This window comes from Gymnoscopelus braueri (assembly GCF_963280865.1).
Source record: "Gymnoscopelus braueri genome assembly, chromosome: 24".
In the NCBI taxonomy this organism is placed as follows: domain Eukaryota; kingdom Metazoa; phylum Chordata; class Actinopteri; order Myctophiformes; family Myctophidae; genus Gymnoscopelus; species Gymnoscopelus braueri.
The window spans coordinates 8,630,599-8,655,577 of NC_137626.1; the positions used below are offsets into that span (position 1 = coordinate 8,630,599).

At 42.0% G+C, this 24,979-nt stretch overlaps 1 protein-coding gene and 1 long non-coding RNA gene across 5 annotated transcripts in view; one reads left to right on the forward strand and one right to left on the reverse strand.

Annotated features, from left to right (window-relative positions):
• The window catches only part of LOC308080286, a 408,660-nt gene that overhangs the window by 62,931 nt on the left and 320,750 nt on the right, over nucleotides 1–24,979 (forward strand). The gene's annotated exons all lie outside the window — the stretch shown is intronic.
• Nucleotides 1–24,979, reverse strand: part of LOC308080262 (sodium/potassium-transporting ATPase subunit alpha-1) — a 50,786-nt gene that overhangs the window by 12,713 nt on the left and 13,094 nt on the right. The window contains exons 2-13 of one of the 4 annotated variants that reach the window (XM_080422042.1): nucleotides 19,462–19,575; nucleotides 16,645–16,704; nucleotides 14,336–14,437; nucleotides 14,072–14,173; nucleotides 13,111–13,224; nucleotides 11,398–11,532; nucleotides 9,954–10,071; nucleotides 7,522–7,790; nucleotides 5,201–5,509; nucleotides 3,162–3,296; nucleotides 2,203–2,395; nucleotides 1,210–1,385 (exon numbers count right to left, since the gene is read on the reverse strand). In XM_080422042.1, coding sequence (XP_080278168.1) covers nucleotides 1,210–1,385; nucleotides 2,203–2,395; nucleotides 3,162–3,296; nucleotides 5,201–5,509; nucleotides 7,522–7,790; nucleotides 9,954–10,071; nucleotides 11,398–11,532; nucleotides 13,111–13,224; nucleotides 14,072–14,173; nucleotides 14,336–14,437; nucleotides 16,645–16,704; nucleotides 19,462–19,575 — 1,827 coding nt within the window. Of the gene's footprint in view, nucleotides 1–1,209; nucleotides 1,386–2,202; nucleotides 2,396–3,161; nucleotides 3,297–5,200; nucleotides 5,510–7,521; nucleotides 7,791–9,953; nucleotides 10,072–11,397; nucleotides 11,533–13,110; nucleotides 13,225–14,071; nucleotides 14,174–14,335; nucleotides 14,438–16,644; nucleotides 16,705–19,461; nucleotides 19,576–24,979 lie in introns of those variants that run through there. The other 3 variants (XM_080422043.1, XM_080422045.1, XM_080422044.1) reach the window with 3 other exon arrangements.

The following is a 24,979-nucleotide window of genomic DNA, read 5'->3' on the forward strand; positions in this document are numbered from 1 at the left end:
AGTTTATATGCATGTCAATGATGAGCTGGACATTTATTTTGAAAGCCTGACGTCATAGTACGTCATAGAGATGTTAATAAGCCAGCGGTTCTGAAACAATTTGTTTTTATTTCAAGGACTCTGTTTGCTATGCATTATGATTAGGTCACGGAGCCCCATAACTCTGAGAGTGCACAAATGGAACCAAATGGACCCGTGAGGGTCCATTTGGTTCCATTTGTGCACTCTCACAGTTACAGACCTGTAAGGCTCCATTTGGTTCCTATCAACAATCAATACTTTAGATCAGAGGTCTTCAACAGGGGGTCCGCGACCCCTAGGGGGTCCGCGGAGGTACTGCAGGGGGTCCGCGAAATTGTTGTTTGATTAAACAATATTTTTGTTTGAAAAAAAATAAAAAGGTTTTATTTATTTTTCTTTCCCAATATGTCAAATAGTCTTTAAACATAACATGAATCCATAGCAAACAGATACATGGAGGCACAATGCACAATAACATGGTATGTTTATACATATTTTGTAGAGAATTTTTATTTTGCACACCTACTGGGGCAGGTGCGTAGGAGCAGGCAATATAAAACACAATTTTATACATAAATATACAATATATGTGGTAGCCCCCCCTACCCTACGAGGTAGGGGGTCCCTGCTCCATCTACCCATCAGTTTGGGGGTCCCTGGCCTGAAAAGGTTGAAGACCCCTGCTTTAGATGGATAATGCTTGGAACCCCCTTAAGGACCCCCTGGGTCCCCGGAACCCACTGATGTAAGCAACACAGCTGCAGCTAATCAAAAGAATAATGGGGTGCGTTGGATTTGGTGTGTCAATGTGCAAGCATTGACAACACTGTTGACAACCGTCTATGCTTGCACATCAGCTGCCCGCCCATGGCTGTGGGCACAACTTAGGCCTAATACACACCCATTATTCATTTTATTAGCCACATCTGCATTGCTTACTATACTGTCATATTCCACCCATTGATGGCCAGGCCTGGAATCGAACCCCAGGCGCACTTTCTAACCATGCCGCCCCCAATTACAATGGTTCTGCTTTAAACCTGGTGGAAACGCAAGCCGGTTCGCGGCCCGGTTCCATGAATCTAGAACGGAATCAAAGTTATTTTGGTGGAAAAGAATCCATTGAGCGGCCCTCCTCTCTCTCCTCGCCTCACTCCGTTTTTCGTAGGATATATACGGTTACGTTACCTTGATTCCGGCGCTCCTGCATTTGCCCACGGCGTCGGGCACGGCGGCACGGGGAGGGTCGATCATGGACATGAGGCCCACGAAGCACAGGTTCTCAGTGGGGAAGTTCACCTCCTCTATGTCGAAAACGAAGCCCTCCGCAAACTGGTCGTCGGGGAGGTTGTATTGGCAGAAACCTGGAACGGGGGAAAACACAAAACGTGGATCGGTTAGGGTCGAGAAGATCAATACATTTACAACATATTACATTGTTTCCCTGTGTGGTTTGTAGGCGTTCTATTTAGAGGAGTTCTATTCCACCAGTTCATCGGATTCTTCCTTCAAATGAATATTGTTGCCGGGTCCAAAATCTATGCTAATTGGTCGGGCCGGGCCGAGCCTCGGGTTCTGTGAAGAAAAGAAAATCTATTATCCCCCCAAAAAAATAATTTCAAACTGCCCCTAGCGGCGTAACGGTAATGCAGACAGAAATGTCAGTGGATGTGTTGAATGCAGCTCAAAGTGAACTTTACTCAGGTATCTAGTTTGTCGCCGTCGGACCTTCCTAGCCTGTATTAAATTATTAAAAACGGGCGACAATGGCCAAAACTCAATCGAAAATCAGCGAAAGTGGCCGTTTTCAACATGTTTTGGCCATTATCTCTGGAACGGAAGGTCAAATCTGCTCAGTTCAAAGCGTGTTGGATGCGTGACTTTGAGGACATTAAGCACACAATGACCCCTTTTCGGGTTTTCGGGCCTAAAGGCATGGTAAATGTTCGGGCAGAGCCTCATGGCCGGCCCAGTAGGGCCCAGTTAGGGCCGGGCCTTAATTTTCAGGCCCGTTGAGAACTCTACTACATTTCACCTAAATGTCAGAGCTTAAATCGTCATGTAAATATGACACAAATGCATTATGACTATATTTTCTTGTGTGATACTCCTGCTTGTCCCGGGCCACGTATGTGCGTGAGACCACCTTCCTCATAAGTTTCACTTCACTCCCTCACGCACCCAGCACTCTCTCTCCCAGTCCGCCCAGTTCCAGGTAGGCGTTCTGGAAGGCGTCCTTCAACTCGTCGTCCAGAGCCACGTCTTTGCCCTGGATCAGGATGGTGGAGCAGCGGTCCAGGATCCTCTCCGGCGCGCCCTTCATCACCAGCAGGTGCTTGGTCTCTCCCTCGGTTGAGTTATGGTGGATGGAAAGCTTAAGAGAGAGACGGCAGGGGAGAAACACAGGCGGACATTTTGAGCCATGCCGTCATAGTTTTGCTTGTCGTCTGATTATTATATCCAGTGTTAACCTGTTCAATACAGGAACGCATCGCTGTCATTTTAAGAGTTGAGCTATAACCATTATTTTATACTTTGGCTATTCAAAAATAGCAGATATACAAGCTCACCGAGTGCCGCGAGCTTGTAGATCTGCTATTTTTGAAAAATCTTGAACATTTGTGCAAATCTTTGAATTACAATTAATAATGTATTTTTTTAAACAACATTTTTAACTCAAATCTTTGCTTCTGGGCGGTCCCTGGAACAACATTTTGATGGGGATCGGCGGCCAAAAAAGATCATTTTGGGGGTCCTTGACAATAAAAAGTTTAACCACCACTGATATAGCAACAGTAGTTTTTCAGGAAAATGAAGACATTTGTTGAGATATTTGACAGTTACAAATGTTCGCTTAAAAAATATATTCAAAGATTTTCACAAAGTTTCACGATTTTTCAAAAATAGCAGATCTACATCGATCTATATCTGCTACTTTTGAATAGCCAAATAAATCTAAAATGACAGATGCGTTCCCGGATTGAATGGGATAAGCAAGGTAATCGCATAGATCAAATGCAGACAGACAGCTTGTCGAGGTGCCGCGAGCCAAATGTATAATACCTTTCTCCATAGGAAGAATTCCTTGATTGCTGAAACGTACATGATGGCTAGTGGTGAGCTTTAACTTGGTGACATACCTGGTACTTGTTGGTGGAGTTGAACGGGATCTCAGAAATCTTCACGTTCTTGTCTCTCATCTCCGTGACGGATCCGCAGCACAGCTCAATGCACTTCAACAAGGCGGATTCTGAGGCGTCGCCGGCTACATCTCTCTGGCAACACAAAGGATGCGGGGCAAAATTAACAAATACACTGGATGGTTTATGCAGCAGAGGTTTAAAGCAGGTGTTCTCAAAGTGGAGTTCCAGGGACCCCCAGGGGTCCTTGAGGGGGTTCCAGGGGGCATCAAAATCAGTTTAACCATTTAACCCGATTGTATACATCGGTTATTTGAAAGAAAAATCTAAAAACTATATATTTTTTTTAATATGGAACAAAATACGTTCATATGGGGGTCCGCAGCCAAATGCATATTAACTTGGGGGTCCTTGACATGAAAAAGGTTTGAGATAGACTGGTTTTAAAGAGGCTGCAACATACGTAAATCGGTATTAACTTTTTGTGCCGTGAAATTGGCAAAACTTTCCACTTTCCATTTTTTGGCAAAATCTCGACACAATTACCGAGGTTTGTGAACAGAAAAACGTGTGTTAACCCTTTCCTCCATTGTGCTCATGCCAATGACTGGAGGAAACTAAAGGCCAGGGAAAGAACAGGCATGGTTATTGTAGCCAAGTGATTAGTGCACGCGCACACACACTTACAGGTCATTAACGCAGGGTGGAAATGAGTAGCTTGGCTTCAGGGGGGGGATTCAAAAAGCTTGGAGACGTGTGTGTGTGTGTGTGCGTGTGTGTGTGTGTGTGTGTGTGTGTGTGTGTGTGTGTGTGTGTGTGTGTGTGTGTGTGTGTACGTACACACACACACTCCGGGGAGACTGGTTGGAGCTGGAAAACAACTCCGAAGGAGCCAGTAAACATCTCAGAAGCAGTGAAACTAAATCAAACCATAATTACAGCTTTGGGTCAATTTGTCTCAGTGTAATTTGTTTATCTAGAGAAGCTATAGGGGCCTCTAAGAGGCACTACAGACATGAACAGGTTGTTGGCATGCATTACAAAGACATTTTAACGGAATGGAAAACACCAAGACCAGATAAAAAACCTTTGTTTTACAGCTTGGGGTTATGTTTGACTTCAGTATGATTTGAAATGAGTTGCATTGACAGGGACTTCCAGAGTCTTCTGTTTGCACAGCATTATCAGCAAGAGTTAAATAAAGGAAAAGCCTTGGGGCTTTGGGCCAATTTGTTTCATGCTTGAATAGTTGGCCTTCTCGTAGCCGACATGCTATGTTTAAATTACAAGACTCCACTGTTCACAACTTTAAACAAACAATAAAATCTGTCTATAAAAGTAGGACACCATCCATATGAAACTCTGCATGAATAAATACATTTCACTTGAACCCCAGCATCCATATTCTGGAGGGATCATTAGACAAAAATAGCTGATCTACAAGTCGTTTTTTTGCCAATCCATTAGGGTTATCTCTAGAGGTTTTAGGTGAATAACTGAATATTCGCCAAAAATACGTTGAGACATGTTGTGAGCTTGAAGATTAGCTATTATTTTTTTGTGGAGAGATTTGGTGTAGTGAAAAACGACCGTACCAAGTACAGTTGCAACTCAGTATAGAGGGTTTACGTGGTTAATTAAAAGTGATAGTTCACCCCAAAATGACTTTTTCCTATCAATTAGTCACCCCAAGGCGACTTCTTTTTTTTTTTTGTCGCATTATTAACCAATAATTTGATGACCGGCAGCGGTTCCGGTAGGAGACACAAAGAGTCTCCTTTTTACTACCGGAAACCTCTGCCTACCAGTCCGCCGATCATCAAATTATTGGCTTAGGAATGCGACAAAAACAAAAAAATATCCATGAATTCAAGTCTCCATGAGGTGACTAATCGATAGAAGAAAAAAATATTGGGTGAACTATCGCTTTAATTTGACTTCTTTGAGAAATCGAGACCTTTGCCCAAGTTCAATTAATCAAAAAGAAAGAAAGAAAAAGGCAACGTCATCGCCTCTCCAAACCATATTCCGGCGCTCACCTTGAGGATGGGCACGTTGGACTGCTCCGCCAGGAAGACGGCGCGGTTGCACAGGCCGGCGATCCTGGCCAGCCCTCCCCATGTGGCGGAGCTCTTGTCGAAGGCCGTTCCGCTCTGGTTCTCCGTGGTGTCGGCCTCGTGGATCTGGTTGTCGAACCACATGTGGGCCACGGTCATCCTGTTCTGGGTCAGCGTGCCCGTCTTGTCGGAGCAGATGGTGGAGGTGGAGCCCAGGGTCTCTACGGCCTCCAGGTTCTTCACCAGACAGTTCTTCTTGGCCATGCGCTTGGCGGTCAGCGTCAGACACACCTGGGGAGGTGGAATCAACGGGGGTCGAGTTAGAAAACGGAGCTATATCTGCTGATGACATGCGTCTGGAATCAGGATTCAGGAATCAGGATTGCATTTACACAAAATGCAGATTAACACGTTGGTTAGGGGTGTGCCGATATATCGTCCCGCGATATATCGCGATACGTTTTCGTGACGATATGTATCGTTTTGGAGAAAAAAAAATATCGTTTTGATTTTTTTTACAATAATAATAATAATCAGGCATGCAAACAGCCCCGAGGTGAAAAGGGTGACAACATGTTGTTTTTTTCAGAATTAAAAAAACAGAATTATTTGTTTGCATTTTTTCTCCCCCATATATTTTCATAATAAAAAAGTGCTTATCGTATCGAAGTTGTGAGCCAAATATCGTATCGTATCGTTTGGTGAAATTTGTGTATCGGCACACCCCTAACGTTGGTCAATTCCTCTTAAGATTTACATACGATCGAGAGAAGGTAATGATTTAAACCGTTGTTGCAGAGCAGTGATCGATGGTTTCCTGTCTCTCTCTACACCAAGGGTGTGAATCTACCGGCCCGCCTGATTTGGACCATGGGATGATTTGTAGAAAACGTAAAGCCATCCGCTTTGTGTAAGCACCTACGGTAGCTCTCTCTTAAGAGTAGGAAAGCGTCTGTTGACGAAACTCTGTTGAATGGGCGGTGGGTACACCGTCACGTCAGGTTGTAGGGAAGCGTCGAAAGCGGACCGAGCATGCCATGGGATAGCAGCGGGCTCGTTGTTGAAAAAGACGTCAAGCCATAGGCTATCTTTAGCACGTCTGCCGGTGTCGGCTCTCAGGTGCATTCAGCAACTTTTGTTCACACCTTCCAACCAACTGATCTCCCGACTTCATTGGACTGCCAGTCTGTAGTAATCTGTAGTAGTCTGTTTGGTGGAGAGCTACCTTAACACGAGCCCCACTTACATCATCTCAGCCTGTGCTGCACTTAAGACCACATGGATATTTGAATAGTTAACTAAAAGAAAATATACAGAAGGAATGCCAGTGGCACCAGAAATTATTATATTTTTAAAGCTCTAGCTATTGAAGCTACTAGGGGTCATCTGAAAAGACCATAATCCAGCACGCAGCTTACCAAAGCCTTCTGTATTAACAGCTCTACCGTTTACATTGGTTCCTTATGTCAGATTCAAAAGTTCTTTATTGAACGATAAGTGATTTTCCGTGACTATTGCATAGCTTGGTATGTTTATCGAGCCGTCCCGAAAGTAAGCATTTGACTTCCAAATAAGAGAGTTGATCGAGTAGTATTAAGAAAGTGTTTGACTTTCAGTCAGAGGAATGGAATTCAGAATAAGAGCGAACTGACTTGCAACATGCTGCTTTGAAGAATGCATAGTCATACTGTATCGTATCGCTATAGAGATAATTGGCATAAACATATGAAATTGTGTCCATATTGTGCAGCCCGTTGTGCAGTCGTTTAAAAATTGCTTTAACAATTTAAGTTGTCTGTCATTCATGGTTTTACTTATGTGTAGGCCTACTTCCTAGTTACATCTGCACACTAACACAATGTGGCCAAAACAGTCTCAACCTGGATTTTATTCTGTTCCCAATGTGTACCTCATGCATGTATAGCTAGATTATTATGGGAATATCGATTGTTGAGCTGCAAATTCAGTCCCACTTAAACCCTCTATACTTGATAAAACGGACCTGTAAAGAGTGCATTTGGTACGCTCTTATTTTACTCACAAATCGTTTTGCCAAAAATAGCCTAGCTACAAGTTCAGCTCAAGCCAAATTGTGAGCTCGTAGATTGGCTATTTTTGGCGAACGTTCCCCCCAGAATAGGGATGATGCTGGGGGTTCAAGTGGTTAAACAAAAGTGTCATTTACGTATAATTTTTATTATCACGATAATATCGTTAAATCACAATAATAATTTGCTGCAATAATGGTGACATGTAATTTTCACATGGTTCCCATCCCTAAACCCAGACGGAGCAGGACTCACGGTGACGGTGGCCAGCAGACCCTCGGGCACGTTGGCCACGATGATGCCGATGAGGAAGATGACGGCCTCCAGCCAGGAGTAGCCCAGGATGAGCGAGAGGACGAAGAAGGACATGCCCAGGAAGATGGCCACGCCCGTGATGATGTGGATGAAGTGCTCGATCTCGATGGAGATGGGCGTGCGGCCCACCTCCAGGCCGGAGGCCAGCGTGGCGATGCGACCCATGACCGTGCGGTCTCCGGTGCTGATGACCACGCCACGGGCAGTTCCTGCAGCACAGGGAACGGGATGGCGATTATTTCATTTTTATCCCATGGAAAATATGTTTTTCACACCTCAAAACCAACATGTACCTTAGTCTAGCCAGTGTTGATTTCGTCGACTAAAACTATGACGAAAAATGTTCGTCGACTACCTTTTTTCAGTCATGAAAACTAAATAAAAACTAAGCTATGATGACTAAAACTATGACTAAATATATTGACAATTTCGTCAACAAATAAAAGCTAGACTAAAATGTTAGGGAGGGACGAGTGGAGAAGAGATCCAGTAGAACTAAAACAAGTCATTTCATGTTTGGTTGCGCTCAGGTGTTGCTCTCTGAAAATAGCAGATCTATACAAGCTCACAACACGTCACAGCGCGACGCGTTGTGAGCTTGTAGATCGGCTGTTTTCAGCATGCAACCAAGTGTAAAATGAGCCATTACGACACATCAAGGCCCCGCCAAAATACAACTAAATGAACTGTAGATTTAGTCGACTATAATCTTATGATATTTAGTCAACTAAAACTAGACAAAAACTAAAACATTTCAGAAGACTAAAATATGACTAAAACTAAATGGAATTTTATTCAAAAGACTGACTAAATCAAAATTTGCTGTCAAAATCAACACTGCCACAAAACCAACATGTACCCTCTAGAGCATCTGTTTCCCATCCATTTGTGGGTCATGGACGGATTTTTATGGGTCGTGAGCAAAAATATCCCTTTATTTTTCTTTAGTGCTACTTTTTGCCGAAGAGATTTAGTGTTGAAAACGCCTGGGGGACCCCAGACAAAGAATCATATGGGTTGTTGTAAGTGGTTAAAATCTGGAAATCTGGTCAAACATAGTTTAAGTTCCAAATCAATGCTCATGATGTATTAAACTGCACGTATCCATGACAACAATGGCACAGTAGCAACTTGTTTGTTGGACTAAGAGGCGCTTAATGCAGTCCCTGTTCGGGTTGTGGCCACCGTTTCAGAACACGTTCTGGGAGCGTTTCATCCAATGGACAAAACACGTGCCGGATGAACGTTTCTCGAATTTACGTGCAGGAAAGGCAACCGGAGATTCCTGGAAATCATAGTTATAGTTATCAAGTGTCTCGATAAAGGAAAACAACAGACTCTGCGGAGGGAGTTTTCTTACACCTCAACTTGCCTGTTATTGTCCTGTCTCCACTAACCTGGCACCCCGGAGAGCATCATCGCTTACACAGAAATACAAACTAAAATCACGTCACTCTCTAACCCAAGGGTTCCCAGATTTTCAGGCTGCGATCCCCCAAAATAATCGTATTCTTTGAACCGGGGACCTCCAAAAATAATGATATTTGAACTGGGGACCCCCCCAAAATAATCATATTTGAACTGGGCACCCCCCAAAATAATCATATTTGAACTGGGCACCCCCCAAGATAATCATATTTAAACTGGGCACCCCCCAAAATAATCATATTTGAACTGGGCACCCCCCAAAATAATCATATTTGAACAAGGGACCCCCCCCAAAAATAATCACATTAACACATTGACTGCCAGAATTATTTCAGATTTTTAGCTGTAGCCTGCCAGAGATTTTTCATTGAAAAAAAAAAGTACTCAGGAGCCGAGATACAGAATTTTTAAGTTTTAAGTTAACAAGGAAGTGGAAGTGGAAAAAAAAGTACTCAGGAGCCGAGATACAGAATTTTTAAGTTTTAAGTTAACAAGGAAGTGGATAGGAGTCTAAATCTTCGAACAATCTTATCTCCTTTTTTTTTTTTTTTTTTAAATAGAACGCAGATCTGCGTTCTTGGCAGCCAATGTGTTAAAACTGGGGACCCCCCCCAAAAAAATAATCCTATTTGAACTGGGGGACACCCCACCCTGACAAGCACTTAGCCATTACATTTAATTTGACTCGGTTTCACAGATAAATATTGTGAAAATAGAGCTTGCAGATCGGCTATTTTCACAATGTTTCTTCTTTCTTGCGTAATATTTGACAATTTGGCCAATTTGGTATTAAAAAGGTCTTAAGGTCATTCAATTGTAACTTAACTCATTCACTGCCTGAATTATTGCTGGCCGCGTTTGCCCACTGCCAGAGATTTTTCATTGAAAAAAAAAAAGTACTCAGGAGCCGAGATCCTTTTGCCTGGTTGTGGCTGTAATCATACCTTCAACGCAGTTAGTGGAGAAGAAGGCGATGTTCCTGGTCTCCAGCGGGTTCTCGTTGGAGAAGTCTGGGGTTCGAGTCTGGGGTTCTGACTCTCCGGTCAGGGAGGAGTTGTCCACCTGAGGAGTAAACCAGTCACACGTTAAAGAGGAGGAGTCTGGGGTTCTGACTCTGCGGTCAGGGAGGAGTTGTCCACCTGAGGAGTAAACCAGTCACACGTTAAAGAGGAGGAGTCTGGGGTTCTGACTCTCCGGTCAGGGAGGAGTTGTCCACCTGAGGAGTAAACCAGTCACACGTTAAAGAGGAGGAGTCTGGGGTTCTGACTCTCCGGTCAGGGAGGAGTTGTCCACCTGAGGAGTAAACCAGTCACACGTAGGGCTGTCACGATTACAAATTTAAGTCGACGATTAATTGTCATACAAATAATTGCAAATAACGATTTAATTGTGTTTTTGGCATTGAACATTGGAACATATTATGAATAAACTTTTCTTGTATTTCGTCTTTAAAGCTTCATAATTAAAAATATCACTTAAATTTACAAAGAAATTGCTGAAATATTTAATAATTTTATACTTAAAAAAAAAAAGCGGAAATAGCTGATCTACAAGCTTACAACGTGTCACAAAGTAAAACAAATTACTTAAATATACAAATAAATTACTGACATATTTTATACTTTTTACTTTAAAAAAAAATACAAAAATAGCGGAAATAGGCTAGCTGATCTACAAGTTTACAACGTGTCACCAAGTGCTTGTAGATCTGCTATTTCTGTTTTTTTGTTTTTCTTTGACGATTATGCAAAATAATTGTGATTAGACGATTATGTCATAATTGTGACAGGCCTAGTCACACGTTTAAAACCGTGGAAGTGAAAAACCCACATGATCTTGTCGACTTAACCCATTAAAACCGGGAACGCATCTGTGTGACCACTTTAACCATCATTTTATACTTTGGCTATTCAAAAATAGCAGATATACAAGCTCATAGCTTGCAGATCTTCTATTTCTTTTAAAGCGTGAACATCTTTGCAAATCTTTGAATATATACATTTTTAAAGCGAATTTTTTTAACTCAAATCTCCAGAGCTCTTGGCTGAATCCCAGCATAATAAACTCTATTCTGCTTGGCACTGGTGGTCGGGGCGGAGGATAAGACCTGAAAATGATTCAGATGTGGGTCCAAAATGCAGTGGTGTAAAGTAACTAAGTACATTTACTCAACTACTGTACTTTTACTTACTGGAGTATTTCCAATTGTGTATACTTTTACTTCTACTCCACTACATCTCAGAAGCAAATATTGTACTTTTAATCCACTACAATTATTTGAAAACTTTAGTTTCTAGTTACTTTGCAGATAATTGCAGTATTGATACTTTTACTTAGGTAAAACATTTGAGTACTTTTTCCACCACTGCCAAAATGTAACGGTCCCACCTTGCAGGCGGCGGCAGAGATGATCCTCAGGTCAGCAGGGATCCGGTCTCCTCCTTTCACCTCCACCAGATCTCCAACCACAACCTCCTTTGCGTTGATGGCTTTCTTCTCACCGTCGCGCACGACCAGGGCTTGCTAATAAAGTGACAGCGAATGCAACAAGATCAGTATGTTGATTTCATCAGGAGAAAAAAATGCAGAAAATAGATTACCAAAAAACATCCAAAAGTTGTTCCAAGAGAGTCATTACAATATGAGAGGAGTCTGTGTTTTTCTTCCTACTCCTTTTTCGAACATGGAATATAATTTAAGGATGTTTAAAATAACTTTGGCGCTGTTTTTTTAAATCTAATTGTCCTCTTTTTTTCCTCCTTTGTTTTTTTCTCATTTATATTCATATAATATGTTTGAAATAAATAAATAAATGTAATGAAAAAGGTTGCCGTGCAGCTCTTCGTGCTAAACCAGGGGTGGGCAACTCTGATGATGGCGAGGGCCACTCTATTTCCACACTCACTCCAGAGGGCCACTCTATTTCCACACTCACTCCAGAGGGCCACTATAGTTCCACACTCACTCCAGAGGGCCACTATATTTCCACACTCACTCCAGAGGGCCACTATATTTCCACACTCACTCCAGAGGGCCACTATAGTTCCACACTCACTCCAGAGGGCCACTATATTTCCACACTCACTCCAGAGGGCCACTATATTTCCACACTCACTCCAGAGGGCCACATTGCATATACTGTCGGGAGGCACCTCTCATCTCCGTATTTTAACATTTTTCGTAAATTATCGCCATTCTATGTCACACAAAAGTAGCTAAAATAGCCGATCTACATGCTCAAAACGCGTCACACTGCGACGCGTTTTGAGCTTGTAGATCGGCTACTTTTGAATTGAATTGGAATCCAGATTTTTTTTTGGCTATTTTTGAATTGGAATCCCGGAAAATAACATTTTTATTTAACTTCAAATGCATTTAGTTATATTGTTAACTGTGTTAACTTTATGAACGTATACGAATACATTGGACATAAAAAAGACAATATGATTTTAATACTAGTCATTAAAGGAGAATTCCGGACAAATTAAGTGTTATCTTTGATGTCTCGTTACTCACCTACCGATGTGAAATGTGCTTGTTTCCAGATTCTGGCAACACGAGTTGCCAGGTTCTGGAAGAAACAAGCAACCAGTGTTAAATCGTTCGCCATTGACGGCAGCCTCGCAGATAGTTTCAACGCATGTTTGACTATCATGAGACTCTACTATGAATACTAGTAGTGAAAAAAACAACTTTGCGTCGGTTATAATAGACGAATTTCCCTTAGCCACGCGCTCCCATTATGACAACGGAGGGGGTTTAAAAAATGACGACAGGGGAATATATGAAAAAAAAGAACGCTACTTTTCACATCGGTAGGTGAGTAACGAGACATCAAAGATAACACTTAATTTGTCCGGAATTCTCCTTTAAGCTACTAATATAGACTGTAATTAGTAATTAAAGTGGGTCATGTTTGCATGGTTGGAATTGTAACAGCTGAAATCAATAATGTATCAGTATTCTGATATTAACCTGCGGGCCGCATTAAGTGAAGGTGGGGGCTGCATGTGGCCCCCGGGCCGCCAGTTGCCCATGTATGTGCTAAACTGAAGAGCAAATGGATGGATTAACGGAAGCAGAGAACGTCTGGGGCAATACCTGTGGAACCAGGTTCTTGAAGGAGTCCATGATCTTGGAGCTCTTAGCCTCTTGGTAGTAGGAGAAACACCCAGTGACGATGACCACGGCAGACAGTACAACACCCAGGTACAACTGTGGAAGTCAAGGATGGAACATTTTGTTCACAATATTGCATGAATTGTCTTAACCGATTCAATCCGGGAACGCATCTGTGTCATTTTAGATTTCTTTGGCTATTAAAAAAATAGCAGATATACAAGCTCATAGTGCGGCTACGAGCTTGTAGACCTGTAATCGTTTTGAAAAATGGTTAAAATGAGTGCAAAGCGAACATTTTGAACTCAAATTGAACCACTGATATAGAAAGTTTAAAAAAAAAGAAACCGTTAGGATTTAGAAGACATTTGTAGAATCCCCAGAAGCAAAGATTTGAGTTACAAATGTTCGCTTTAAAAATAATATATTCAAAGATTAGCAAAAATGTTCACGATTTCGCCCCCAAAAAACTGCTGATCTACAAGCTCATAGCTGCGGTGAAGCGCTATGAGCTTGCAGATCTGCAATTTTTTAATAGCCACAAGTATAAAATAATGGTTAAAGTGGTTAAAATCTTAAATGACAGATGCTTTTCCCAGTCTTAATGGGTTATGATGCTCCACCAAGATGCTAAACTATTACACCAATGATGCAACAGCTGGGAAAACCATGACATTCAGTTTTGAAACAATGCTGGAAGTCGCAGGCGTGTTCAAGCGATATACAGCCAATATACACGCTCACAACCTGCGACGCACGTGAGCTTGTACGTCTATCAGCTAGTTTGGCTTGGTATATCGGCTACTGTATGTTAGTCACGCGACACGTCATAAGACAAACCGGGTTTGAGACTTTCGTCATCAACAGTGCGTGAAAATAAATTACGCATGGTCATATGCGAGGTATATGAGACAACGCGGACATTCTTAGGTTTGCATCTTACGTTGTCGTTGACCGGCTCGTCTTCCATGGCGGCCTGGATGCCGTAGGCCAGGAAACAGAGGAGGGCACCAGTCCACAGCAGCATGGCGAAACCTCCAAACATCTGCACAAAGAGAGGAGAAACAGGGGCGGTCACTGTCTGTCTGTCAGTGTCAGGCTTAAAGGAATAGTTAACACAAGGAATGACTTATTTTCTATCAATTACACAAACACAGCCTCGATTTGGTGCCTTCTAGCCAGCTCAAATAAGACAAAGGTTTAAAACCTGTTTGCAGAACTTGACCCACTCCGGGGTGGTGGGGGGAGGGGTGAGAGAGTTGGGGCCGTCCCGGGCCAGATTCTCAGCCGCCTTGGCGTTGGTCAGACCCTGAAAGTAGAGGGGAGAGAGACAGAGGAAGGTACGATCGTTATGTGACAATAATAATAATCCCATCCCAATTATTACATAAATCATCGAATCGCAATATTTGAGATAGTCGCAATTCTTTTTGCATTAATTGTCGCAATCGTTTCCATGTTGCCAAATGTTCATACATTTTCAAATGTTAAAAAAGCAGAAATAGCAGCTCTACAAGCTTACAACGCGTCACGAATTGTAAGCTTGTAGATCAGCTATTTCCACTATAAAAAAGTATAAAAGCATTAAATGTCAGTAATTTCTTTGTACATTTAAGTTATTTGTCATATCTGCCCTTGATTATGAAGCCTAAGAGTCAAACAGAAATTCGTTTTTTATTCATATGTTCCAATGTTCAATGCCAAAAAAAACACGTTAATCACAATTATTTGTATGACATTGACAATTAATCGTCAACTTAATTGCGACAGCCCTGTCCAAGGTGTCCGGCTATAGGACCATCTACAAGGCAGAGCAGAGTGGAGTTCTCTGGCCTCATGTGGTATTTTTAACGGATGGAACTATACCCCTTGTACCATGATGGCCATTTGTCAAAAAGACTAAAGAATAAAGGAATGGATGGATTCATATTCTGAGGCATTTCATATTCATTGCCAGCACTCTACAGAGAAACCACTTGCAGGGTCCCCAGTTCAGACTCATGTCATCATAAGTAGGCTATGCCCGTACCGGAAAACCTCATGTGTTACTTTTTAGGATTCAAATTCAAAAATGGCAAAAGTAGCAGATCTACAAGCTCGAAACGCGGCGGGAAGCGACACGTATTTTTTTTGATCTGCTACTTCAGGTACTTTTGTGTGGCGCTGTAGTGTGATCAAGTAGGACACTAATTTACGAAAAGAAACAAAAAGTTTGAAAAAGGAGATAATAGGTTTCTGCCCGACAGCAACGAAATGCCTCCTAAATCGTCAGTTTTCTGAAAACCTATGTTGCTATATACTGTATATATTAGCTATGATTTAAATTGACACAGCTATGATTTAAATTGACACAGATGCTTTCCAGGTCTAAATGGGTTAACTACTTTCAACCCGATCATAATATGTGAAAACGTAGACAGACACACAGACATCGATCTATCTATCTATCTATCTATGTGGCTTAAGTAGGAGGGATACAGCCTGATTCACTACGTTCGACGGATTTTTTTCCCCCTCCCTTCGCTTATCAGTCTGGCCAGCCTCCAATTTGACTGGTATGTCAATTACGTAGGCAAGTCAGGAAGTGACTCAAGTTTTACATTGGTCAAAACTAGTCCCGCCGCCGCTACAGACCAATTAGAAGCCGCGAGTCGTTTTCTCCCGTTTGTGCACGGAGATAGGAGGCTTTCCAGACTGTGAGAAAATAAATCTGACGAACGTAGCAAAGCTGTCTGGATCCCAGGCTGGGGGGAACCGTCTTTTAAACAGTCTTATTTAATAGCCTTATCCTGTACATATCCTGACAACTCAGGGAGTCAAGCCTTTCAATCAAATGACCTCCCAATGGATTTACCAGCAAGTCTTACGCACGCACACACACACACGCACGCACGCTCGTCTATCAATGTCAGAGAACCAAGTTACCTGGCTGTGGGGGTAGTCTCGGTGCAAATAATTGCTTAGCAACAGGGGGCCAACAGTAAAAACAGGACCATCTCCTCCCATGGGAGGAGGGGGAGGGAGGAGATGAGAGAAGAGAGGAAGGGAAAAGAAGGAGAAAGGAGATAGGGGAGGAGAAACTCGTTGAAAAACCAGGCTGCTGCTGCTGCTCAGCTGCTATGAAATTATTCACAGCTGCACCCGTGTGCATGAGCGCACGCTCGATCGCGCACACACACACTTTGGACCCTGGTTTGGAGGCACTGATCAAGCATTCTCCTCAATCCATCTTGCATGGACATTAGCATATAGGATGTAAGGCTCCCACGTGTGCGCTTGTGTGTGTGTGCGCACGTCTCTCTCTTTGATCAACAGATGCTCCACATTGGAAGAAACCTGTGAGTTCCTACACAGTAAAATCCTCCGTGTTAATTTAACTCCGACAGTGTGACCAAATGAAACTGTGAGGGTCCATCTGCTTCTGTGTCTTACAATATTTCCATAAACACACATGTCATGTATTTATAACCTCTCTCTCTCCCTCCCTCTCTCTCTCTCTCTCTCTCCCACACTCACCCTGTTGAGGTCCGTCCCATATTTGCGGTTGAGCTCGTCCAGGGTCAGCTTGTGATCATCCTGTCACGACACAGAAAAACAAGAAGAAAAGAACACCTTAGTTGCATCCATCTGTGTGTGGGTGCGTGTGCGTGTGTGTGTGTCAGTGGTGGAAAAAGTACTCAAATGTTTTACTCAAGTAAAAGTATCAATACTGTAATGTATAAATACTCTGTTACAAGTAAAAGTCCGGAATTCCAAATGTACTAAAAGTATAAACTATAAAGGTATTGGCATCAAAATGTACTTAAAGTACCAAAAGTAATCAATCATTATGCAGAATGTCCCATTTCAAGTTTTCAAATGTATAAAAATATTTTGAAAATAGCACACACCATGTGACGCATCACGACACATTGTGAGCTTGTAGATTGGCTATTTTCAAATGGCCAAAATGTATATACTGTAGGGCTGAAGATGAGATGTAGTGGTGGAGTTGAAATAAAGTACTGAAAGTTGGAAATACCCCAGTAAAGTAAAAATACCTCAAAATTGTACTTGAGTAAATGTACTTAGTTACTTTACACCACTGGTGTGTGTGTGTGTGTGTGTGTGTGTGTGTGTGTGTGTGTGTGTGTGTGTGTGTGTGTGTGTGTGTGTGTGTGTGTGTGTGTGTGTGTGTGTGTGTGTGTGTGTGTGGAAGTCTGTGCGTCGCACAGTTCTTCTGTTGTGCGCTGATGGCCAAATCCCAGCAGTATTCAGTCTAACCCTTTTCTCTCAAAAACAAACATCTCTTTTCGTTTTTTCCTCCCAATTTAGCGGTTGCCAGCTCTCCCCCTTTGAGTGTTCTGTGGTTCCCGTGGCTGCCAACTGTCACCGTTTGTCCTCCTCCTGGGGACAACGTGTTTTGTTGACAACCGCACGTCTCTTTCAACGCACATGAGTCACTGGCCTCTTCAGGAGTTTGACCGGGAGGAAAGCGTCACGACCACGGAGGTTCACACTATCTCTGCCAGATCCCCTCTACTGTGGTTCTGAACCTTTTCAGGACATGAAACCCAAAATAATAATATTTGAACTGGGGACCCCCCCAACATAATCATGTTTGAACTGGGATATAATCATATTTGAACTTGGGACCCCCCAAAATAATCATATTTGAACTGGGATATAATCATATTTGAACGTGGGACCCCCCAAAAAAAATCATATTTGAACTGGGATATAATCATATTTGAACTTGGGACCCCCCAACATAATCATATTTGAACTTGGGATGCCCCAAAATAATCATATTTGAACCTACAAGAACACGAGGCGTCGCCCACCCCAAAAACAAAATCACACAGGTTAAGGTTTCTCCACATGTGAACATGGCCAATCGTGTTTGTCTGAGCGGCCGGCCAAGCTGGAGGCACCCCCCATCTAAACCATTTCTTTAAAAGGTGAATGAGTCTAATGAGAAGCAAAACTAAATCTTGTAAATGTCAATTGTTGCCATTATTGAATAGTATTAAGTATATATTTTAAATTCTAATAGCTAACATCATCAAATGGAAATATAATATTATCCTCCAAAAGTGAAGTTAGAATGGATATCAAAATCAAAAAGTGTGACAAAACCATATGGAGAGCAAAATGTTAATTAAACTCTGAGTCTGAATAGTATAGAAATAGATCCTTAAGGGTCCATTTTGACAATTTAAATAGACCCTTAACACATCCACCGCCAGAGGTTAATCTCATAATGTACTCACCAGTGCCAAGGTGTTTTTGTTGTTTTTTTGTTTTTTTCATGTCGCCATAGATCTTGTTAAAATCCTTAAGATTGAGCCGTGAACGGTCTGTTTACATCCGCGAGATCTCCCTGTATCTCCCAGTGAAGACCGCATGTCAAACGGACTTCCATGACTGTAGTTAGAGCGGATTACGTTAAACAGTGAAATGCGAGGAGAAAAAACTACAGGAAGAGAATTGAGTTTCAGTTTCGTCTGTAGAATGGGAGCGGGCGTGATCGTCGAAACCGGATCCCAAATAATTCTATTTCCTGTCATCAAACCGGAAACGGAAGTGGATCAAAAAAATTCCGAAAGTGCACCCGGACCGCGCATGCGCGAAAAGACCGCAGCCCGTAGGACTACGGGCTCGGCGCTTAACCGTTGGATTTAACGGCCCGTAGAACTACGGGCCCGGCGGTAAAGGTGTTAAGGGTCCATTTTGACACTTTTCAGAGCTAAAGTAACACTTTTTTTGTTACTTTAGAATTATTGCTGGAATTATCATATTGTCTCTGTCGGGTGGAAACCTCATTATGTCCAAAACGTATGTTACTTTTCAGGATTAAAATAAAAAAATTACAAAAGTATCAGATCTACAAGCTCAAAACACGTTTCTCGCCGCGTTTCGAGCTTGTAGATCTGCTACTTTTGATGCTTTTAAGTAGTAATGATCAAGTAGGGCGTTAATTTACAAAAAAACACCAAAAGTTAAAATATGGAGATAGGAGGTTTCTGCCAACAGCAACAATATGTTGTAGACATGTGTGTTCCTGAACTGAGGGAGAGACGTGCAGGGCCGTGTTTAATCACAGGCAATGTAGGCAAATGCCTATGTCTTAATTAAATAACATAAGCGTAACCTAACCCTAACCCTAACCCTAAAACCGAAATAAAGTAACAAAGAAACGCCCAAAAACGGCCATAATCCGCGCAATAACCGCAAAGTTTCGCGAGCGCGAACTGCGAGAGCGTGCATGTGCCCTGGGGGGGGGGCGAAAACTGTCCGTTGCCTAGGGCGCATTCTGACATTAACACGGCCCTGGAGACGTGGTGGACTCACCATGTCCACCTCCTTCTTCAACTCGTCCATGTCCTTCTCCTTCTTCTTGCCCTTGGCCTTCTTCTTGCCTCCCTGCTCCGAGGTCGCCGCCAGCTCATACTGCTCACGTCCGTCCTGAAAGAGAGGAAACACGAGAGAGTGGAAGAGAGAGAGGGAATGGAGGAGGTGGGAGAAAAAGGAGAAAAAGAGGAAAACCTTGTCAGTAAGATGAAAAACACAGTTGGTCAGATTCTGCTGGAAAACAGCTGTGCAACAAATAATATTTTGTTTTCATTCATTTGAAAAATATATATATATATATATTGTTGAGCATGGCACTTTTCTGTGGTAGTGTTAGATTAAATGATTCAATCCGAGAACACATCAACGAATGTCTTCTAAATCCTAACCGGTTTCTGTTGCTATATCAGTGGTTCTCAAACGTTTTCATTTCCCCAACATGATATGCATTTGCATCTAGTTATTACAAAACGTATATGAACCACTTCATATTCTGGCGATTCCATCGATAGCAGATCTACAAGCTCACAATGCATCTAAAAACATTTAGTTCCAGGGACCCCCAGAAGCAAAGGTTTGAGTTACAAATGTTAGCTTTGAAAAGTATATATTCAACGATTTTCACGACTTTTCAAAAAATAGCAGATCTACAAGCTCATAGCCGCGCTATGAGCTTGTATATATGCTTTTTTTGAATAGCCAAAGAAATCTTAAATTGACACGGATGCGTTCCCAGTCTTCATGGGTTAAGAGAGGCCTCAGTGCACCAGTTTTACCGTCATGGAGGCTCAGCAACAATGTAGATGGACAGAGTTCCCACTGGGGAAAGCAAACCACTGATGGCATCATACCACAGTCACACTTAATGTTTTTCTTTTTATTATTTTCAATTCACCGTGTAATTATCCATGGTATTCATAAGCAGAAAGTGAGTTCAACTGAATGCTGCCTTTCGTCTTCACAGGAACACTCCCAGCGATGGGAAACAAAGGATTTATTTCCATAAGCTATGGCTCGGTTTCAGATAAGGTTCTAAGAACCTAATTTGGGCCCTGCATAGGAGATAGTACCAACACTATTTTTCTGCCAAAAAAAGCAAAACGTAAACAAACAAAAAACTATCACAGAACATTGATTCAAGTTATGGGAGGTTCTGGGTTAGCCCTTTGTCGTCAAAAAAGAGCCGAAAGTGAGCAAATTTTTAGCCCAGCAGCTAAACTGTCTCATACCCTTTCTCTGCCTACCTTCCAACCTGTCTCTTTCTACTGTACAGTAAAATTAATAATAATAGCTCAGATTTATATAGAGCTTTTCCAAGTACCCAAAGTCGCTTTACATAAAGAAAAGGAAGGAACCAACTTAGGAAGAAACTTAAAATGTTTCCCTGTTAAATAATCGTTTAGTTGTTTAGATGTATTTTTACTGTACATTTGCACATATATGAAATTTGTCAAGACTCGCCGGTGAGTTTCGTCCTATAGGAAATAATTACACAACACAGACATGAGCGTCGAGTTGCACTCCGACTCCACAATATCTTTACTTATCGGTATCATCACCTGACACACCGTTTTTGATGACCTAACCCTGCCAAAGGCAGCATTGCTGTCCGAAATGGTCAATAATAAACTTGCTGGCATCGCAATCTACAAGTGTTTTTGTTTGTTTTCAGGTAGCTATACAACCCAAGGTTCTACCAGTGTCCAACATCACTTTATGCCAAATGAATTATCCACATGAACCCCTAGCGTCCCTATTGTGTGGGCATGTGGATATTCAGCTAAACTAGCCGATCTACAAGCGCACACGCTCGTGCGTAGTGCGTACACATGTGGTTTGGTGTAAGTTGAACACATTTTGGGCAAGAGCTGCCGAGACTGACACCGGTGATGACTCATTGCAGGACATGCCTTTATCTTGTGTAATAAACGCAAAAATAAACGTCCGTTCACCGTCTATAAGGCCCCTCCCTCATCAAAAAAATAAAAGAAAAATTAGCTCATTCCTTAGAGAGATCCTTGGAGAATGTCGTCACCAGTCATTCATACACAAGATGTTTGGTTTGCGGGAAATATCAAAATACCTCTGGGAATGTAAATTAAGACACACAATCTGCTGAAGGCATGCTTGTGATTAAGTAGAACTAATATCAGACATGAGCCAACTGCGGTCTGACAAAGCTATTGGTCTCATGTACAGTAATATGGAATTCTGCAGTTTGACAGATGTATGAACGTGAAGATTCTGACGTTGAAAAATGTTGTTCACAGCAGAAAATGCAATCCATCTCCACCTCTCTGTCAGTGTTGCCAGATTTTACGAGAGAAACAAGCAAAGCAACCAGGTCTATCAAACCAAGCCGAAAAGAAGCCGACTTGTAGGCCACATGAGCATCGGCTATTTATTTGAAAATAGCCGATCTACAAGCTCACAATGCGTCGCAGCTTGTAGATCTGCTATTTTCAAAAAAGAATCTTGGCAAAAAATCTTTAAAAAAGTGAAAATTTTTGAAACATTTTAACAACAAAAATGTTGTACTAGGCAAATAATATTTTCAGATGGGAGGGGACAAATACATGAAAATATTTGAGAACCAGCGAACCACTGATTTAAACGACATTAGGAAGCAAGCCCAAATAAGCACCTACCTATATTTACAAGCCACGTTACAGAAAAGACAAGCCCAAAACTGCTTATAATAAGCAGACATGGCAACACTGGTTACAACGTTCCTGCACTACAGGAGACAGCATTTCTAGGTCCATAGTTCACACAGCGGGGGGGCAGCCAGGGTGTGGCAGGTTGTCCATTTCAAAATATCGCTGCTGTCGGGCAGAAACCTCTCATCTCCATATTCTAACTTTTGGTTTGTTCGTTTTTTCGCAAATTAACGTCCTACTTGATCATACTACAGCGTCACAGAAAAGCATCGAAAGTAGCAGATCCGCAAGCGCGAAATGAGGCGCATTTTCAGCTTGTATTATCTGCTACTTCTGATGGTTTTGAATTGGAATCCTGAAAAGTACAGTAACAGTTTTGAACATATGAGGTTTCCACCCGACAGAGACGATATATATACACTTTCCCCAATTCCACTTCAATTCATAAGATTATTGTGCCAGTCTCTGGAATATTTAAACAAAATGTGCACAATAAAAAAAAAAAGAAGCCAAATGTTCAAGTTCACAACAACTCCTATATGAGCTTACTTTGTTGACTGGAGTCCACCAGAGGTCCGTTACTATGCCCACAACTTTTCTCCTCTAAATCTCCCACTGACAATATGGGCGATCTTACAAGCTCTCAACAAGGGACAATGGTTCGCCTATCATGACATGCCCAGAATATGATGGGATGCTAGGGTTCATGTGGTTCAAACTCAAACATCTGATTTCAGTAAGTTGTTGCATTGTGTAACAGTAGACATGTAACAGTAGACATGTAACGATTCACTCAACTCACCATACAAGTTACGATACTAGGTTCACGATATGATTTTCACGATTTTTTTAACACAAAATCCTTTTCCAGACATTGTTTTGATCAATTCTCTTACAAAAGATCCTGTAGGCCTATTGTATTCAGTTCTTTTACACGTCCTCTGCTGTTTGCATCGTGCAATTTTTAAAATAAAAATCAAATTGAAATTGTCACCAGTTTGAATCGATTTACGATAAACTGTTACATGCCTATGTAACAGGGTGACGCAGAACGTTGACATTTTGGTCCATAGATATCGTGACAACAATGCTCTTCTCCTCTAGGTTGGAGACATGCTGGAAAGCTTTTGCCTAGCCAGTGCCAGGTGTAGCTAGGCCAGTAGTTCTCAAAAGGTTGGGTCCAGGGACCCTCAAGGTTCCTTAGGGGATTCTAAATGGACCCTTAGAGTTATGGGGGTCTTTGAAATTAAAACATTAAAGAAATGTAAACACTGAGCTAGGCTAACTGTTCTCCAGCCTTAGAAACTACACTGTTCTCCTCTCTCATGTCAACGGTCAGTGTGACAGACAGACATCCGCCCTTCCACATTATCTGTCCTTCATAATTCAGTTATTTTTCTGTGTGTGTGTGTCACGCACACTTCTTATCAGCCGTGTCTGCTGTGATGAATGCCCGTGTAATGAATGAATGTGTGGTCTAGTCAGATGGGAGCGTGTCTGTTTGTGTCTGTGTGTCTGTGTCTGTGTGTGTGTGTGTGTGTGTGTGTGTGTGTGTGTGTGTGTGTGTGTGTGTGTGTGTATGTATGTGCAGACAGGCAGTAACAGGAGACTGCAACACTAGAAGCCTAAATCAAATAGCAGTTACCTCTCATATATAATTCAACTGGTACAAGGATCAGAGGTGTTCACACATTAACCCAGGAGAGAGAGAGACATATCGACAGACAGCGAGAAGCAGAGAGAGAGAAAGGTGGGTGGGGGAGGGGTGAAAGAGAGAGAGAGAGAGAACTACATATTCAGCTCATGTATGCAACTGCAAATTTAGTGGCGGCCATTTCATGTGGGTATTCATTATAAAAAATAAACTAACACTTTAACCCTGGCGATAATAACAAGCAAACATTTGGCACAAATGGATGAACATTTGGGGAAAAAGTGGATGAACGGTCTGCGAAAATGGCCCATCTACAAGCTCACAAAGCGACATTTTGTGAGCTTGTAGATCTGTTATTTTGGCTAATTGACATAATACCCTTTTAGTTATCCTGGACACTCCACCACATCAAGGAGAAGGTACATCAGACCTCAGCGATGGTCAGGGCTGGATTTTCTGGGGGAGTGAGAGAAAATCCATGCCCCCCCCCCCCTACCCTCGATCTACAAGCTCACAACGGTATTATGTATTGAGCTTGTAAAATCAGTTTTATTCTGAATTAGAATGGTAGATCAGCTATTTTAGCCGTTTGCCGTACGACAAAATATAAAGGGCTTAATTGTTTAAGAAAATGCCCCCCCCCCCCCCTTACTTTCCCCGAACACAAGGCAATTGATATATACTGTAAAAATGGCCTCTGACTGACCCCGAAATGCAGAGTAACGTTACTGTCAGAGTACTGAATGAGCCCGTTTCTCTGGAAGACAAGTCTACTTACAACCATAGTTAACAGCTATTCTCAACAGGCCTTTCATAAATCATTCAGTTCGCCCTCACCTCCGTTAAAGATTTACACTGGCCAGAGTTCCGTTTTTCACGACCCCTGACGGTTCTGGGGTCAACTCACGTTCTCTTCAGTGATGCAGGCAAAGCAGTGGTGGACAGTAGAACTACGTAGTAAGTACATTTACTTGAGTACTGTAAATAAGTACATTGTCTGGCTTGTAGATCTGCAATTTTTTCACTATGTTGTTTTCTTTTGGGGACATTTTAAACATTACAATACAGCAATGCATTGATATTAAAAATGCGCTTCGTAATTTGTATTCACTCGAGTACATACTGACGACGAAAAAGCTTTTCATTTCTCCACAATTATTTTTAACAAGAAGAGTTGTGTAGTGCAGTGGCAATTTTTTTTTTA